Genomic DNA, 17702 nt, shown 5'->3' with positions numbered 1-17702 from the left:
GAATGTTTTGAGCAATAGCAGTCTTGTACAATGTTGAAGGAGGTAAGTGCTGCCTAGTTAACTCCCTTTTATTGCATCTTCTTTGTCCTGAGGACCTGAAGCATCGTACAGAGCTGACATAAACACTGCCTGCGAGATTTTCTGTATTTCATGCTTCGATTATCTTTTATTTAACCACTCACTGACTTTTTTCCTGTACTGGGACACGTACCTGCAACCTGCGAAGGTCTTCAGCAAAAGAAAGTTAACTGCTTCCCAGGCTGCCTGGTTTTTCCTTATTTATGGAGCGCTTTTGCTGAAACGCCAGCGTTCTGTCTAACTTGAATAGTGGTGTATTATTTCTATTTATAGTTGGAGAGATGGAGGGAGAGTAAAAACAGTGATTTAGCAAAGTCACAAAATGGGTCAATGTCACTTGGTTCAGATTCCAGGTATGTTGACTCTTACTTTTCACTCCAGCTACGCTTTTATGTTCCATAGCACTGTATTTCTATGAAGTAGCGACACAAAAAGCTTTATTTCTGCTCCCAGGTCTTGCACTAGAAAGCATGAAACGTGCACACCATCAAGCACTAAGTCAGGTTGAAATGAATTTGAGTGAGGCACTTCATCTCCCAGAGATGAGCACAGCACAGAACAGGACAATTTGTTCGGATAAAGCCATTTTTAGGAGTTTGTACCACTTTGGTGACTGTAGCGCCAGTTTTAGTTTTAAAAGACTATCTTACTAAGTTTAATCCTTTATGATGTTTATAGTATCGATCATTTAGATTCACTACACTTGCACAGCATTGTTTCTGTAAGCTGCTTTCCACATGTTCATGTTAGTAGTGGGTGAACAGTCTCGTGACTTTTACATCCATCATTGGCATTGAAAGTATTACTGCGCTTGAAGCCACAACTACATTTGAAGGCCCAAACCCAGCTTTGCCTATTTTTCTAACTGTGGAGTCTAACAGTTGGGGTTATGTTTGCCTACCGCCAGTATTTGCTGCGGAACTAACTCTTGTCTCGCCTGCAACACCGACCTTATGCAAACTGCAGATCCCAAAACGAGCCTAGTCCTCCCTCACCTCCAGCGCGACTCTTGAGGCGCTGCGGGTAAAACAGACAACGCCGCCTCATTTCAGCGGATGAAACACCTAAGCAATGCGACCAGGGCAACTTTTTTAACTTTTTTCCCCCCGCCCCCCTTCCCACCTCTCAGGTCTGGGGCAGCTGGTTTGAATTTTTTTCCCCGCCCGGGGTTATTTCTGGGGGCCCTGTTGACTCAGCAGGAAGGCGCCAGGCGGCGAGACCTGACAGGGCGCGGCCTCCCCCCCCCCCCCGCCGCCGCCGCCGCCGCCGCCGCCCGCCCTCGCTCCTAACGGACGCGCCGAGGCACCTCAGCCCGCCGCCGCCGCCGGCGGGGGGGGGGGGGCAGTTAACGCCGCCAGGGCCCGCTCCCCTGAGACGGAGCGGGGAGGCCACATCCGAGGCGGGGGGGGAGGGGGGGGCGCTTCCCGCCCCGCGCCTGCGCCGCCCGACGCCGCGCCCCGCCCTGCGCCACCCTGCGAGCGGCGGCGGCGGCGTCGAGGGACGGTTTGGCGGGATAAAGCAGGGCCGAGGGGCGGCGGCGGTGGAGGAGCGAGGCCGCTTTGTCCGCTGCGCGGCGCCTCGCCGGGCCCAGCCTGCCCTGAGGTGCGGCGGTGCCTCTTCTCGGCCGCCGCCATGCCGCAGCTCAGGTCAGGGAAAGCCACGGCTGCCGCCAAGGGGAGGCTGCCGGCGAGGCCGGGCGGCGGCCCCGGCTCCGCGGGCGGCGAGGCAGCGGGCGAGCCCGGCCAGAAGCTGGTGGTCAAGCGGCGCCGTGGCCTGGCGCCGAAGAGAAAAGCTGAGCGGCCTTTGGCTGCCTGCTCGCCCCCAGCCTGGCTGCCCGCAGCCTGTGCCGAGCAGTCTGCTCCGCTTGCCTCTGTGCAGGAGGAGCAAGGTGAGAGTAGGAGGAGGCTCCCAGGTAACAGAAACAAGAGGAGACCGGGTGGGATGGCTGCTGGGTGCCAGAAGGAGGTAGCTCGGCTGGTGGCGGACGCTGCTGTACCTGAGGAGGGTCGAGCAGCGACGGCGCCTGTGGGAAAGTGCCGGGGAAAGGTGATAAGCAGGGGGACAGGGCAGGGCCGGCAGTCGTTTCTCGCTGACACCTGCTTGCAGAAGAAGTCCTCAACAGGGCTGGGGAGCCCGCAAGGACCAAACCCCTTAAGATTCCCAGAGAGTCCAGGGAGCTCAGGAAAAAAGGGAGAACACTCCTTTATGGACTTCAAGTTACAGCTCTCCTCCTCCGAGGAGGAATGTGAGTGCGCAGAGAGGCAAAGTACTTGCTGTTTGCCAGAAGCAGAGACACTGCAGCCCGCAAAGGGGACATGTAATACTGGAATGGAAGGCCCTTGCCCCTTAATGATACCAAATCTGCAAATCCCAGAGCTTGAGGAGAGTTTGGGGACTCAGAGTGAGGGAAGCGCCGTGGTACAAGTAGAGAGAGTCGAGAACAAGGAATGGCATTCCTGCACATTGCCAACAGTGCTAACCCTTGAGAAGAGGTCTGAAAGCCCCCCAGACAAAGGCAGAAAGAGGTCTTTAGAAACCGGAAAAGTAAAAAGAACTGACAAGGCGGAGCGGTCTTCCTTGTCTGAACTGAAACCTCAGGAAAAAGTAGAGGCCCCAGGGAAGAGGGATGGATGTCTTTTGACAGGATCAGGGGAGCCAGGGACTCTGGAGAAAAAGAGATGCTTAAGCAGGAAAGGCTGGGCATCTTTGGTGAAACCAAAGCTACAAAGTCCAAGAAAGAGAGGTAGCTCTTCCTTAGTAGAACCGCACATACAGCATCCAGCGTCCAAGAAAGGAACAGTGAGTCTGAACGAGAGGGAGGGACGCTCGGCGCTACCGCAGCTGCAGAGTCTGAGCAGCCAAGAACAACCAGCAAACCGAGGAAAGAGGGAAAAGCATGGCGTGATAGAAGAACATCAGAGCTCAGACCCTCAAGAAGGAGCAGGTGGTCAGGGGGAAAAGGGTAAGCACCTGTGCTGCTCTGTAGAAATAGAGGTGCAGTGTACGGCCTTTCAGAATACAGGTTGCTTAAGGGTGAGGGACTGGTGCTGGAGCAGGACATCATGAGAAAGTGCAAAGTCAAGGGAGAGGATTTTTCTGTTGCAGATACAAGCATCTGGGTGGGGCAGCATCATGAGCACAGGATAGAGTGGCCAGTCCCTTGTCTCAAATTGACATATAGAGCTGCTTGCTTAGCACAGGAAGCATAGCAGAAAGAGCTAGGGACTGCTTTATGTAACTGTGAATACCAGTCTTAGAAGAAAACAGGAGGCGACGCTTTTGTTCAAGAGAACGGAAACCTCTGAAATTGGGAGGAGAAAATAAGTCTTTAGTAGAGAAGAGAGGAGGCTGTGTAGCCTTTTGGTTTTATTTTATTTTCCTTCCTTGAAACTCTTTAGAAATAGAAAAGGGTAGGGGTATCAGCAGCAACAGGCCCCTGAGCAAGAATTGGGTTTTTCCTCAAAAACCATCTGTTCGTTTACATGTAGAAGGTCAGACGCAAGCGGGGAAAGAAGAGGCAGTAGTTTCAGCTAAGCTAAAAAGAAAAGAGTTAATTCTTCATTTGTTTTCATATTACTGGATTATTTTCTTACGTGTGTAATGTTGTCTTGGGGTTTTGCTCACCTTTATAGGCTACTATTCTTTATTTTCGGATCTTGTTACTCCTTTTTAATTGCTATTCTCTGTTAAATCTTAGAAGCAGTAGGAGAAAATGCTGTATTTTAGTGTATTAAGAAAGTATTGTATCAAACCGACAGTTTTGAAAGGCTATGTTTTGGAGATTATCTTCTTGTTTTTGTTTTTTTTTCTTAAGCGTACTCATATTTTTCTCAGGACAACTGTCCTAAAAGATCATCATCTTGGAGGAAGATATCTTCAAAATGAGTCTGTTCAAATAGCAGGTATTTGCTCTAGGGTAGCATTAATAAGTACTTCCTGTAAATACCGTATTCTGAAAAACCGATACATTAAAACTGTATGTTACTTTGACAACTGAGTTCTTAAAATTTTACTGGTACGTTTTTTAGTCCATTTTTCAGATAAAATTCTCAAGGGTACAGTTCTTTTAGGTAATCAGTATTTGTCTTAAATAAAAAAGTTTTATAAAAATGCAAGTCCTGCAGGTTTTCTGATTCTTCTGGAACAGTCTGATGTGTTTGACTAGACTATATAGCTGGAATGAGTTCTGTATTCTTACAAACAAGCTTTTGCGTGACAGAGAATCCAGTGTGTAAACAAAAGGTTTTAACAAAAATGTGAAAGGCTGGTTGTGCAAACAGCATCTGCATTTTCTTGCAAGACTTGCTCTAATTTGGTTTCCCCCGATATTTTAAGTAACTTGATACTTCTGATTTGCAAGTCGGTATTGTGAGCGCTAATAGCGCTCGCTTATTAGTAAAGTGTAGCAATGCTTGTTTTAACATTATGCAGCATGATGGTTTTGGGTAATCTTGAATGTTCTTTGTCCTTATAAAATACTGCAATACATCTTTTTTTTCTTTTTCTTAGAATATTCTTTAATGAGACAGTTTCCTTTGTTTTTAACCAGCAAAGGAAAAGTGGAAAGAAATTGAGCAAGATTCAGGTACACAGGCTGTGAAGGAGCTCAAGACAAATTTAACTAGATCAGAAGATTCCAATGAGAAGAAACCTTATTCCTCTGAATGTCCTAAAATTGCCACATTGGATGGGACTCAAAGCAAGAGATTTTTATGCCATTCTTTAGCAAAAAGGTCTGATGTACAGTGTAAAAAAAGAAAAAATGGAATTGATCAAATAAAGTGTTTACAAAGATTTAGTGTAAGTACAACTGAAAAAGTGAAAAATATATCATCAAAGAGTGAGGCTGAACTTTGCGGAAACACCCTAACCCATTGTAACTGCTTGCCGTTTGTAACAGAAAAGAATCCAGTTGTGAGATTAGAGGCCTGCAGTTACATAAATACACTGGTGAAGTCTTCAGTTAATGGAGCTCCCAGCAGTTGTAAAATCAGTGGATTCTGCCATGTAGCCCAAGGTAAGAGGAAGCCTGTTTGTCCTGGTGGTACTGTAGAACAGAGGGATATGAACTGCAGCCCTAATGTAGTGCAGAATGAGAGATCACCCCTAAAAAGAGATTTCTTCTTTAGCAAAGAAAAAAAACATCAGAATAGAGAAGGGTATTTTTCATGCCTTCAGAGTGAAAACAGTAAGCCTTCAAGGGAAAGAAAGTGGAATATTGGTAGACGGTCTAGAAAAAAGTTGCAGATTGAGGAAACAGCAGTCCAGAATGTTCTCACAGACATGGCTAACAAATGCAGTGAATGTGAGTTACAAACAGAAAACCCAGGTGCCACGTCAGACTCCTTAGCAGTCTTTGGACTAAATCACAAGGGAATGACCCTGTCAGCTTCATATGATCATACCCCAAATCTTCATATTGAAAAAAATACTCATGAAGTGCAAAATACAGCAGTCAAAAAAAATAGCATCAGATTTCTTGCGCGTGAAGATTGCTTTAAGAAGACATCTGAGCTCTCCGTACTTGCAAAAGGAGAAAATTCAAGCAGCGTGACACCACAAGATTATTCTGCTACCTCGGGTATCCTGGGAGTGCTAACTCAGGTCAGTGATGTTTCTAATTGTCAGGAAAGCGTGTCAGATGAAAAACTGAATAAAGCTAGTAAGAAATTGGAACGTTCTACCTGTCAAAGAACAATACCAATGACTGGTAAAAATGTTTGGCCTCTGGAATCATGTGCAAGAACTTCTGAATGGTTTCATAAAAAGCACAGGTCCATCTCAAAAGGAGAAAAACTTTTAAGTTCTGGCTTCGAGGAATCCTCTGATAAGAGCACGATGGAAGCTGTAGGAGACAGTGCTCTGACTAGCGATTTGAGGCAGTTGGATCCTCATACATCATCAGCAGAAATTAGCAAACAAGCTGCACATAAAATAACGGATCTGAATACGGAATGTCCAACTTCACTTGAAACTCCAGAATCCTCTTCCTTGGATGTTTTTGGGACTTTGAGAGTAAGTAGCATTGAAAATCTGGATTCGTCAGTTAACGCAAGTAGAAGTTCCATGGCTTTTAACCGTGATGATGTGCAAGAAGTTAAAGCAACTTGGAATTCTACGACAAAACAAAAAGATAAAAGTAAAGGAGCTATAACAAAAAGAAACCCCTTTTTGGCAGTCCAGAATGCTACATCTATGGATAACAATAGTAGAATAAACTTTAGCCAGAAAGCATCAGTTGTGAAGCAAACACTTTCTGATTTAAAACTAATGAAAGCATTAAACACTGGAAACCTGTCAAATTTCAAAATTCCTTTACGCAAAAACAAACCTGAATCTAGAAAGTTGGAAGCTGTTCTTTCATTTGAAAGAAAACCCTGCAGTCCACTAGAAGTTCTGGACAATGCTAGTGTTTCAAGAAGGCCGAAAAGAGACGAAGAAACGTTTATGGTAAATTCTGAGCAGCCTCTTTCTGTCGTAACTGATGTCTCATCTACAGCTTGCATGAAGAAAAAAGCTGATGATATCCACAGCAAGGACTTTGAGCATGATGGCTCTGAAGACCTTTCAAATGAGATGCCTGCGTTCCCTCGACATGTTTCTTTCTATCCACATGCTGTTGTTGAGAGACAGCTGGGGTCATCCACTTCTGAATCTCGGACTACTGAATATGTGTCAAAATCTAATCTTCCTGATCATTCTTGGAATGCAGTTGACCACCCTGTTGCATTAGAAATGCACGATAGCAAATCAAGCGGGAATCTTTCACAGCACAGAAGTGAAAACTTCCCAGATGCTCTTGAAGCTTACAAAGAAGATATTCTTGTGATTGATGTGATCCAGGATGACCCTGACCTTTTTGGAACCAGTGATGGCGAGGACCCTGCACTCATGGACTCTGAAAATTGTCCTCTGAAGAAGTCCTGTAGTAGTATCTTCATTGCAGAAGAAAAGCCAGAGTTTAAGCCTCAGTTTCCTGTCATTTCAGAAAATAAAGATTCAGTAGATCATTTTAGGTATGCATATCATTCTTTAGGATAACAATACTCTGAAGTAGTTTGATCTCCTATCAGTAGACTTTGATTGTAGTGATTAGACTTCCTTACGAAATTTCACTAATTTCTGTATTAATTTTAAGTGTCAGAATTGGGTTGAGGTATGACAGTATTCTGAGTATAACTACAGTGTTTTCATGAAAACTAGAATAAAACTCTGAATCCAAGGAGAACCTAGTGCGGAAGAACTGGTCTAGACTATGTGAAGTGAAATATGAAAGTATACACAAAGCTAAGTAAGAGTAGTATTCTTAATAAATAACTGAAATACTTTTCTTTAGCAGTGTCTATTTGAGAGTCAGTTTTTAGTTGTAAAGTGGTATACTGCTTTGAAATATTTCTTACTTTCTAATGGTAGCTTATTCTTTTGTTGGATCTATGTGAGTAAATGGTTGTTTCTGCAATTGCATTCTGTTCTTTATTCTTCCCTGCTTTTATCTTACCCCAGACATGTGAGTCACTTTCAGGTCTGTAATTTGATTAACCGGTTATAGATGTTTGTGCTTCTGAATCTTCATTCATGAAGTTTGTGTTATAAATTATTCAGCATTTATGTTTTTCTAGGTTTTGAGGAGCTGACAAGTCAGTGAAGGAGGGGGAAGAATTTAAAAGTACCACTAAGCTTTTACGAAAGAAGCAGTGATCTTTGTGCGTTAGATTAACTTGTTAACTCTGTAGTCTCTTTTTCTCTAAATTCTGGTATTTGCATTTGATAAATGAATTTTAAGATTAAATTCCTCATCTTATAAGGAAAAATGTAAAGCTTTTACAAAATTTTCTCTAAAGATGAATTTCTCAAGACTTTTGTTTTTGTTCTAATTTTCTTCCGTGCTCTTTTTGGGTGGCTTTATGCTATCTTTATTTTAAATAATAATAATTTTCATCATTGTACCATGTTTTAACTGGCAGGATTTTATTTGACTCTTTGCTCTCTTTCCTTTCCCCTTCATTAAAATGATGTGTAAAAGCAGAAAGGAATTGTATTATAGTAAAGGAAAGGAAGTAGTATATTATATAGTAAATCTATTAAAATGACTATTCACTCTGTGTTTATATACAGTGTATGTTATATTTTATACATGCTATATATTAGAATGAGTATTCACTGTATATTAGCCCAGGCAAATAACGGCTGTTCAGAAATGGACACGTTTTTCAGTTGCCTGTGTCAAGACAGCACTCGCAGAGAATGAAACACCAGAACGCCTGAGCCCTTTCCTCCCGTGGCCAATAGACAAATGTAAAGTTTGCTGTTTATATAATACCAGCTGAAAAATTTTGAGGGCCTTTAAAGTAGATTGTGAGGAGGATACACATTTCCTTTAATTAGCAATGAGATTGAGCTAGACTAACATTATCAAAGCATTAGATACATGAACACCAAACTCGTTTGGCTTATCTCATGCATACTCAGTTTTGCTCCATTGCAATATTACTCTGGAGCGCCGCTTCCGCCTGTCAGCAAAAAGCAGTGAGTCAAAGTCGTAGTATTGTTAACCATCTCAAACTTGGATAAACTTGAGTACAGATGCCTATTTTTCATAACATTTGGTTGGAAAACTAGATCTTGTCATATAGAACAGCAGTGCAAACACTGGCTGCAGGGGTGGGTGTTGCTGAATGTTTTCTTTAGCTGCATCAGTACATAGTTTTTGTTATGATTTCTCTTCAGACTAATAGGAACAGCAGATGATGATAGAAAGAATCTATATTCAGGTCCCCTAGATCTTTGCTAAAGCTCTGTGTTAGTACACGTATGCCTGGAGGTGGACTTTGGTATGTTAATTCTGATGTACTGGTATTTTATGCTGGCACTGGTACAGAGCAGTGAGACCTAAACTTCTGCTAGCAGCGAGTTATTGTGAAAGTACATAGCTTGGCTGTTTAAAGCTTTTGAAATGTGTTCCATGTCATTTATGGGTTTACTTGGGGTTAAATTCAAATTGCAAAGAAAACCATTGGTGCGTTAATCTGTACTCTTCTTCCAACCTCAAATTCTGTGATCGAGGAGCTTGTCAAAATGACAGCTGGTATAATGAACTAACACTTTTTATTCAAGTTTTCTTGTGAAACCAAAGCACTGGAACTATGTGAAGGGTGTAACAGATTGGTTTAATAATTGCAAATGTCGGTGGTAACTATTAGCAGTGTAGGTCCCTCCCCTCCAATCCTCCCTTCCCCCCCACCCCTCCCCCCGAATCTAAACACCAAGACATCTTTATCTGTTGATGCTTTTCATCTTTGGCTGTTTGTGATCTTAAGTCAGAGGGTTTTTTAAGTTCTGAAAATTCAAGGATAATAATTTTCAAGTGCTGAATGTCAGATAATGAGAGTACATCTCTTTGTAAAGTAGGACACGTTGGTCACAGCAGTGATTAAGGCCCATATTCAAATAAAGCTCTTTTTAACTAACAAGGCACGTTACAACCAAAGAGGCACCTAACCTTGCTAAGATGTCTGTCTTTTCAATTTAAACTTCCCTAGGTACTGTAATTGTGCTTGTGTATGTGCCCAGAGTCGATGTCTATAAGCAAGTAGGTGTTTAGCTCCTATCTGTGACCCACTAAGATTCAGGAAAAGCTCTGTGTGTATGTATATGTCCTGAGTGGTTTGATTCAGTTAGCACACTCTGACCTCTAGGCTTTGTAGGACTGGTTATCCCTCTCATAGTCGCATTTTAAGAGAAGAGTGAGCACTGCTCGCTTCCAGCCGTTAGTTGCCTGTCACCAGGAAAGGATTCTGGACCTGCACCCTGAATGGGGCAGTGAAAGTTCTTTACAGGAACTTACAATTGTTTCCGTAAATATTTCGCACTACAGTAAATTAGTAGAACTCGACAAAGATTTGGGGGTGATTTTTGATGTGCACATGAAGTATTTCAGTGTCTTGACAGTTGTATACTTTCAGTTTTAAGCGGTGTTCATGAAGGTGACAGCTTTCTGGATCTGTCTGCACTGCAACTTTACAGAAAAAGTCAATTCTTGTAGGCAGAATGATTCAATCCTTGCATTTCACTTAAAATGTATGGTCACATGGATGGGCAATAGGGAGAAAGACCAAGTAAGCCTGCAGAAAGCTTGCCTTCTACTAAAAAGCTCTCTTCTCTGCAAACTTGCTTTAACTTGGCATGAAACTGTTTCTTAATACTGCTTGTAGCTCTGTGTAGATATCTGTGCGTGAATGTTTGTGTAGCTTAGAATTACCCTTACTGGGAAATTTTCTGATTTCCACTGAATTGCCGCAAATTATCATATTTCCATTTTAATAGGCAGCTTCCTGTCGTTATAGTTGGTCTAATTCACCAGACGTGGGCTTCCAGAGTCTCTAGTGATGCCGCATACCTACGTACATATGCATATATACAAACACACACACACACACATGCGTATATAGGTATATATTTTACCATTTGTGCTTTTCTAAGAAGAAATACATGATTTTTTTCCCAAATTATCTTAAAAATGAGTGAAGTAAGAATCTTTTTATAAATGTTTTTGTTGCTGGCTTTGGAATTCATTGCTATGAATTGTCTTTAATACAAAATTATTATAAACCTCGGTTTTTTAGGAACTTATAAATTGACTCTTTGGCACAATATTTCCATAATTTGCTATGTAGCGAAGATTCCCTTCCAGTATTTTAGGCAAATGTGAAAGGAGATGATGAGCTCTTACTAGAAATTTCCAAGTTTGAAATGCCTTGTCTTTACTTAGTATGTTTAAGTGTAGATCTACAGAGATGGACATAGGATAGCCAAAAGAGAGAGATTTAAAAATAGTCCAATGAGGATAGTGTGTTGTAAGTAAGGATTTTAGCCATAGCTAAAAATATTTATTACTGAGAACTTCAATTGTATGCAACTGCTTAGATTATTTTACTTTTGTGGTAGAAATTTAAAATAGAATTTTTGCTCAAAACAGAGACAGTACGGCACAAGCGTCTGGAATGATGAATGATACTGAAAATGCCTGTCATTTGGTGCTAAAAGGTAAGAATTTTTGAATGCGTACTCAGGAGAAGAAAGTAGCAACGAGGATATTCAACAGCAAAACCTAGAATTCACACTTTCCAAATAAAATGGGAACCTGTCAGTTCAGTAATACCTTTTTATCGTGACAAGGATTTATTTCCAAAATGTATATAAAACAAATGCCTTTTGAAATGGTACAAACATGAATTTTACAGAGAACATGTACTGTCCTGTAGTACATGTCTATTGGTAGTCTTCCCCTCCCACCCCCCCGCCATCTGACTTTTCTCTGATACAAGGGGCAAGAAACAGCTTCTTCTATTAGTTGATGAAGCAGTAGGAGGACCCCGAGTACTGTCATACCGCTTTGGAGTTTGACTCGTGATCTCGCTTGGTTGTTCTCTTGTCTCCATCATCAGACAGAATTTTATAATAGCTTTTTTTTTCTAGGATATACTTTTGTTGTTTGCAGATGCCATCCCTGTTCCTCTGGCAAGCTGTTTCTTTTTAAGGACGCTTTTTTTTTTTTTTTTTTTTTTTTTTAAATGAGGATACTTGGACTTTTTTTTCCTTCATCCTATTTTAAGCAGAACTCTCCAGCTAGGCAGTATCTGAATGTGGTCTGTTTTGTTTTCTACAGCTTGTGTACAGACCTACTATGCAAAGTACGTCTGATGTGGAAGTTTCTCTTAGATAGGATGGAGGTACAGAATTTTGACTTTGAACAGAAGTTTATTACCGACCTACTGGAGGAGGCACAGAGTGCAGAGACTGGTTTTGAAGGTTCATGGTGTTTCTGGTGTCAGTTGTCAAGTTGCTGTTAATCTAGCAATGTGCTGTTACGTTCAGTTTTGTTGCAGGCTTGAAAGGTGTCTGATGGACAGTATCTCTTCTGGTTGTTTTTTTTTCTCCATATTAATATGTTATTCTCCTGCAGAAAGAGCAAGTGTTATGGACAGATATAGCCTCCTGGAGAAAAAGGAGAGACTGAATTTTCCCTTCATGATAGTGAGTGCATTTGATGGAGAGAAGTTTTCAAACTTCAGTGAGTAGAAGGCAAGATAAAAGATAGTGAGGGTTTAAGAGCTCCTGAAGAAGTTGAAACAGATAGGGAGACTATTGAGGAAGAATAGGGAGCAGATACACAGCTAGACCTTTTAGCATGTAAAGAGATGGGGCCGGGGGGACTATTTTGTGGTATCTGCAGTATGGAGGTAATTGAAACCGAACCTGGAAGCAAGAGCACCTGGAAGCCTCACAATCAAGAGGTGTTTTGTTTATACTGCCTTTTACTTCTGTCTTGTACTATTAATTGCATCTTCATTTTCTCAAATAGTATGGCACTGTATTTCATATTTAATACAATTTTGAGGCTAGTAAGTCTTTGGATCTTTTTGCTGTGTTTACAATAAGGAAAGAGGTTTAGGCAAGTCATGTTTCCCAGGTCTGAATAACTTAGGGATCAATCACAGTCTGAAGTTACCATGTGCATACAGATCTATGCTTGATGCGTGCCTTTTAAAGAATAGAAATGGCCTATATAGAACAAATGAAGGATGACTGTTCTTGATAATTACCGAGGATTTATGTATTTATTTAGAAATATGTGTTAATGCTTCGGTGCCTTGTATTGCATAGTGAGAGCATGACTTCTTGTCTCAGTGGCTTCACAGAGTGTAGGAAGGCCAACAAATGCTGAGGTTGAGCATTCTGGATGACATCAACCCTCATCATCTTTCAAGTAGAAATATTATATACGTAGCCTTCATGCACATGTGTGCTGATAGAGATGTGGAGGCCAGTAACTGTAAGATAAAAGCTTTTTCCAGTGATAACCTGATTCTTTCCTCCGGTCTCTAGACAGCATGGTGCGGTCAAAATTCATTCATATGATCCAGTGAAATAGTGAATTTCTCTTCTGTGCAAAGCTCTTAATTTTTGTATGTGAAGAGCTTCTTCAGAATGCTGTAGTCACGTGTTTTGTTCATTTCCTGTGGCACCTTCAAAAGGTGTTGAAATTTCCTGACACTGAATGCTCACGAAGTTTGCTGTATTATGGCAGTTTGGAGTTTCTCGGTTGCCTTTATTTAATTCTGATTTACATTATGTCATTATGATTAGCTTATCTCCTTCTCCAGCAAAGTCTTAAGTTTTTATTTGCCTAGCAAGTTACCGTGCATACCTTTGGCTGTTCTTTAATAATAAAACTTAACTGAATTTATTTTTAAAATATTGATTTCAGTATTGTATAAACAAACCTGTTGTACTATTCTACAGGGGATGGTTATAGAACATACAGCATGGGTAAATCTTTAATTGCAGATTCAGTGTAATATTTACTTTGCAATGGTTCATACTCAGAAGGTGTAATAATTTTACATAAAACTGTCACATTTAGGAAGTCCTAGGAGTTCTTAAATGTCATTACTATTAAGTCTTTGAAATACCTAGGAAATAAAAACTTTGTCTTGTAGTATGGAAAATACATAAAGTAATATGTTTATAAATTTTCAGCTAATGAAATTAAAACTCACAATTCATCAAGTGGAAGCAGTCCTTTGGGAGGTGTTACTGAGGACTCTTTTGAAGATGGGCAACTGAGTGACCTAGATGAACTTCTGAAGGGTTCTGACATGGATGAAGAGGTACTGGGAAGTCACGCTTTGTCACTGAATAATTTAGGAAATTATAGTCCATGTAATTGGATAACTTTAATTACTAATGGTGTTTCATCAATGACATTTTTAATTTCCTGCAGTAAAGAGAATACTGCTTTCACAGTTGCATCATTGTGTGCTGTTGACAGAGTGAGAGCCTTGTTTGACAGAACTTTTGATTTTCTTATCTGTCACTCATAATTGATCTTCAAATTTGAATTCAAGCAATGTCATATCAGCTATTATAGTAATTCTGTATTAGCAATTGTATAAAAAGTACTGTTCCAGAAGATATCCAAGAGCACTTCTATGCATCGGTAATATTTTTACATAACATAATTTTTAAAAGTTGCTGTTAAGTGCTTCTCACCCCACAGTCGCAGAAGAGTGGGGTGGTACTGGGAAGCTGGGAGAGCTGCACAGCCAGCATATCAGAGGAGGAACATTCTGTGGCTGATAAATTGGGCAGAAGTGTCACAGCATCAGCATACTGACTTCCTGGCAATTCAGATAGAATATTAAGCCATTTGCATGCTCAGTGACATTATCTGGCCTTTCTACTTTTCCTCCCCTCCTTCCCCTAGATAATTTAAGTCTAGGAATTTTAAGACTTGCTGAAATTTTTTGCTGTTTCCTTCTCTGATCATGGATGGGAATTTGCATCTCACTACCAGTCAGACATAAGTGCTGATAGTGTTTGCTGTTTTTTCACTACATCAAGAGTGGATAAGGGATTTAACTGGATTAGTTAAACTGTAGAATTCACATGGCTAAAAATTTGGTAAGCGTGTGGAGTAGGTAGTCAGATAATAAGGGATCAGTTTCCCTGCTAGAATCATTATTTAAAAGCAGAGTAGAAACGTTCCTGCAGTGAATGAAATTAGGGCTCCTGATATCTGGTTCAGAAAGTAAACAGGACAATTTTGTCCCCTGACCTCACATTAAGAGAGAATAAAGGAATCTGGCGGTGAGCTAGAGGAAGGTTAATAGCGTGGGAGACATCGATAGTAACTCTTACAGTATGGACAGGTTATTGGAAGAGTGGTACTTGTTGCAAAATCTGTAGTTGTTGTCAGGCCACTCCCAGGTGGGCTACTTCATAGTGTTCTGACTTTATAAAAACAGTGTCCGGACAAGTTTACTCTTCTGTGCTGTCTTGAACAACAGTAGATACCTACTACTACTCTCGCCTAAACTCCAAACTTAACTCCACAAACTTGCACCACAACATATATGTTACAACCCTAAACCTACCTCCGTATGTGGATGAAAAACTGGCTGTGCAGACTTGGGTAAGGGAGTGGAAGGGCAGACTCCTTCCAAGTACTCTAATGGTTTGGGGTTTTGTATCTGTTTGTTTTTTAATGGCTTTTCAATCTTCTGTCCTTTTCAAAGCACTGGAAACTAACCATGGAGAAAATCCTAAATGTATGGGGGAACTGGTGAAATGAAATTTGTAAATCTGATGAGAGCATATCCTTCTCTAATTCTTTGACTGTCATAAATTTGTGATACAATATGAGGTTAAGCAGCTTACTGCATGAATAGTGGACAAAGTAAAGCCAGAATTCCACGAGTTTGCTCTGTATCAGTCCCTTCAGATTCTCCCCCCACCCCTGAATATCTTGGGTGTTTTTTCCTCTGCATTTTAGAGGGTTTTTTCCCCTCTATTCCTTGAGGTGCAGCTGAACAACAGCCTCAGATTTCTTCTATGTGCAGCTTTAAATTTTCATTGAACTTGGTAGGAATGTCTTTTGTGGGATTTCTACACGTCTGTCAGCTGCAGCTAAAATTAAGCTGTAGGGCTTTTGAGGCGGGCTTCAAAATTATGGGGAAGAAAGAGAAGTGAGGAAACACCCATTCAATCATGTCATCACTTTTTTCCCATGAAAAAAGGCCATGTCAGGATCAAATTTGTAAAGGTTATATGCCAGTTAAAAAGATTGTGCAAGGATAACTGTACAGTCCAAATAATGTTTTTATAGTCAAGACTATATTATCAGACTTTTCAGCAAAAGACTTCCAGGTTTAAGTCTGTAGTGTAAAACATAACAGGCTTGTTAGTGCTGTGCTGTATACTGAGCAATCTGAAAGTATATTTTAAATATTCTCGCAGTTCAAGTTTGCAGATGGGATGGCTGGTATTAAACAAGAAGAAGCAGGTGAAGCTGGAAAAAGGTATGTATACTTTGAGTAACCTGTGAAGTTTCCCAGTCACTGTACAAACGAAAGATGATGTTTTTATCAAAACACCATCAGGCTTTTAATTCAGTTTTTCTGTTATACTGTTACTAGATATGGAAGAAAAGAAATACGTGAAATAGTATTTCATTATGCTAAATTTGAGAAGAAAATTATAATCATAGCCTGATGCATTATTAGAAGACGTTTTGTCCTGACTGGTGACTTAATACATCCACTTTATGCGAGTGTCTTACCAATTCTGGCATCTCAAAAGGAGTATAGTGTTTAAGTTATATTTCCAGCCACAATAGCACTTACCAGAACTCCTTAAAAATTCACTAGCCCTTAATGAAGCTTTAAGCTTTCTTTGCTGTCTCTTGAGACTTTTCTGAAATTGATGGAAGGATTGAAAGACTCTCACTCGCGTTCAGGCTGACAACTCTTTGAACAGCAGTAGAAAAAGGTGCCATAGAGTTAAACGTATGGGTAACTGCTATGCTAACCTCAGCATAACACTGTTGTATGTGTGACTTGAACTGTGAGAGTAAAATACCTCCCTCCCTGTGATACCAAGCCCCAAAAAGGAGTAAGGCTTTGTAGAAAAAATATACTTAACTGTTGGAATAGTTAAGTGATTGGAAGAGAAACAGGGTAACAGACATTCCAGAGTCGTTTTCACAGTAATTAAGAGACTTCAGTTTGCATAGAAGAGAGCATTGCTTTTTTTACAGCACCGCTCACATTTATGTGACAGAATTCAAATTTAACAGACATCCATTAAGTAGAGAATATTGCATCTTTTCGTTAACCAGCCAGAGAACTCCAAGCTCTTCCTGGTAAAATATCTATATGAACTTACTATAGTAGCATAAATAGCTCTTTATGCTATAGCATAGGTAGATTATGCTAGATAAAAATGTATATGCAAATGATACCAGATTACTTCACGTCTTTTCCGTAACATAGCATCAGAGCAAAGATTCACTTAGTGAATCCATCATTTATCCATCATTTGGAATCAAACTATTTTCACTAGTTTATTCAAAAATACTATCATTGCAAAGTTTCATGTAGAAGAAACTGTTCCTGTTTAGCAAACTCTGCTTCTAGTAATGATGTTACTTAGAAATTGATTGTACGGTTATCTAGTTCACAGTTCTTGGCAAAATAGTGTGTAGTCTGATCTCTAGATGAAAGAGAGCTGTGGTTGTTACCCTGAAGGTAAGCTGCTATGAAAATCCTGTTAGGTTCTAAGCTGAAAATTTTGGGTAACTGGATCCATGAGTTTGTTCCTCTGGAGACTAATATTCCAGCTAGATTAAAAATAAAAATGGATATTGAAGGGAGTTGGGCTTATTATTAGATTGAATTTATTATTCTCTGCAGTAGCTTTTTTTGCTTCAAACTATATTAAGATCAGCCCACAATTTAGGAAAGACTTGAATTCTCCTGGCTATGGAAAGTATTAAATGAGTAGTAGTTCAGAAACTAGAATGTTTCCCTGATAGGGGATGGCAAGTCTGTTTCTCTCTCTAAAGAGCAAGCAGGCTGAAATGTCCTTTGTATTATATCTGAGTACTTAGTTGATGGGGGAAAAAGAGATCTCATAAATGGAGATTTTTTTTTCTATGACTTAAATGATATCTTTCTTATTTGTAATTAAAGTATTTTGCTAGCAATATTTGTACCTTAATTTGGAAAACATCACGCTTCAGTAATTTAATTGTCTGTAACTTAAATATTTGGGGATAGTTAAAG

General features: G+C 40.4%; 1 protein-coding gene across 1 annotated transcript in view; it reads left to right on the top strand.

The window, feature by feature from the left end:
* The first annotated feature begins 1710 nt into the window (after window positions 1-1710).
* The window catches only part of TOPAZ1 (testis and ovary specific TOPAZ 1), a 47265-nt gene continuing 31273 nt past the window's right edge, over window positions 1711-17702 (top strand). Inside the window, exons 1-5 of the mRNA XM_068933341.1 lie at window positions 1711-3040; window positions 4628-7094; window positions 11060-11121; window positions 13618-13748; window positions 15877-15938. Coding sequence (XP_068789442.1) covers window positions 1711-3040; window positions 4628-7094; window positions 11060-11121; window positions 13618-13748; window positions 15877-15938 — 4052 coding nt within the window. The remainder of the gene's footprint in view (window positions 3041-4627; window positions 7095-11059; window positions 11122-13617; window positions 13749-15876; window positions 15939-17702) is intronic.

The sequence above is a fragment of the Struthio camelus genome, chromosome 2, assembly GCF_040807025.1.
Source record: "Struthio camelus isolate bStrCam1 chromosome 2, bStrCam1.hap1, whole genome shotgun sequence".
NCBI lineage: Eukaryota > Metazoa > Chordata > Aves > Struthioniformes > Struthionidae > Struthio > Struthio camelus.
The sequence above is the reverse complement of the archived record's forward strand: the minus strand, read 5'-3'. Positions and strand labels throughout refer to the sequence as shown.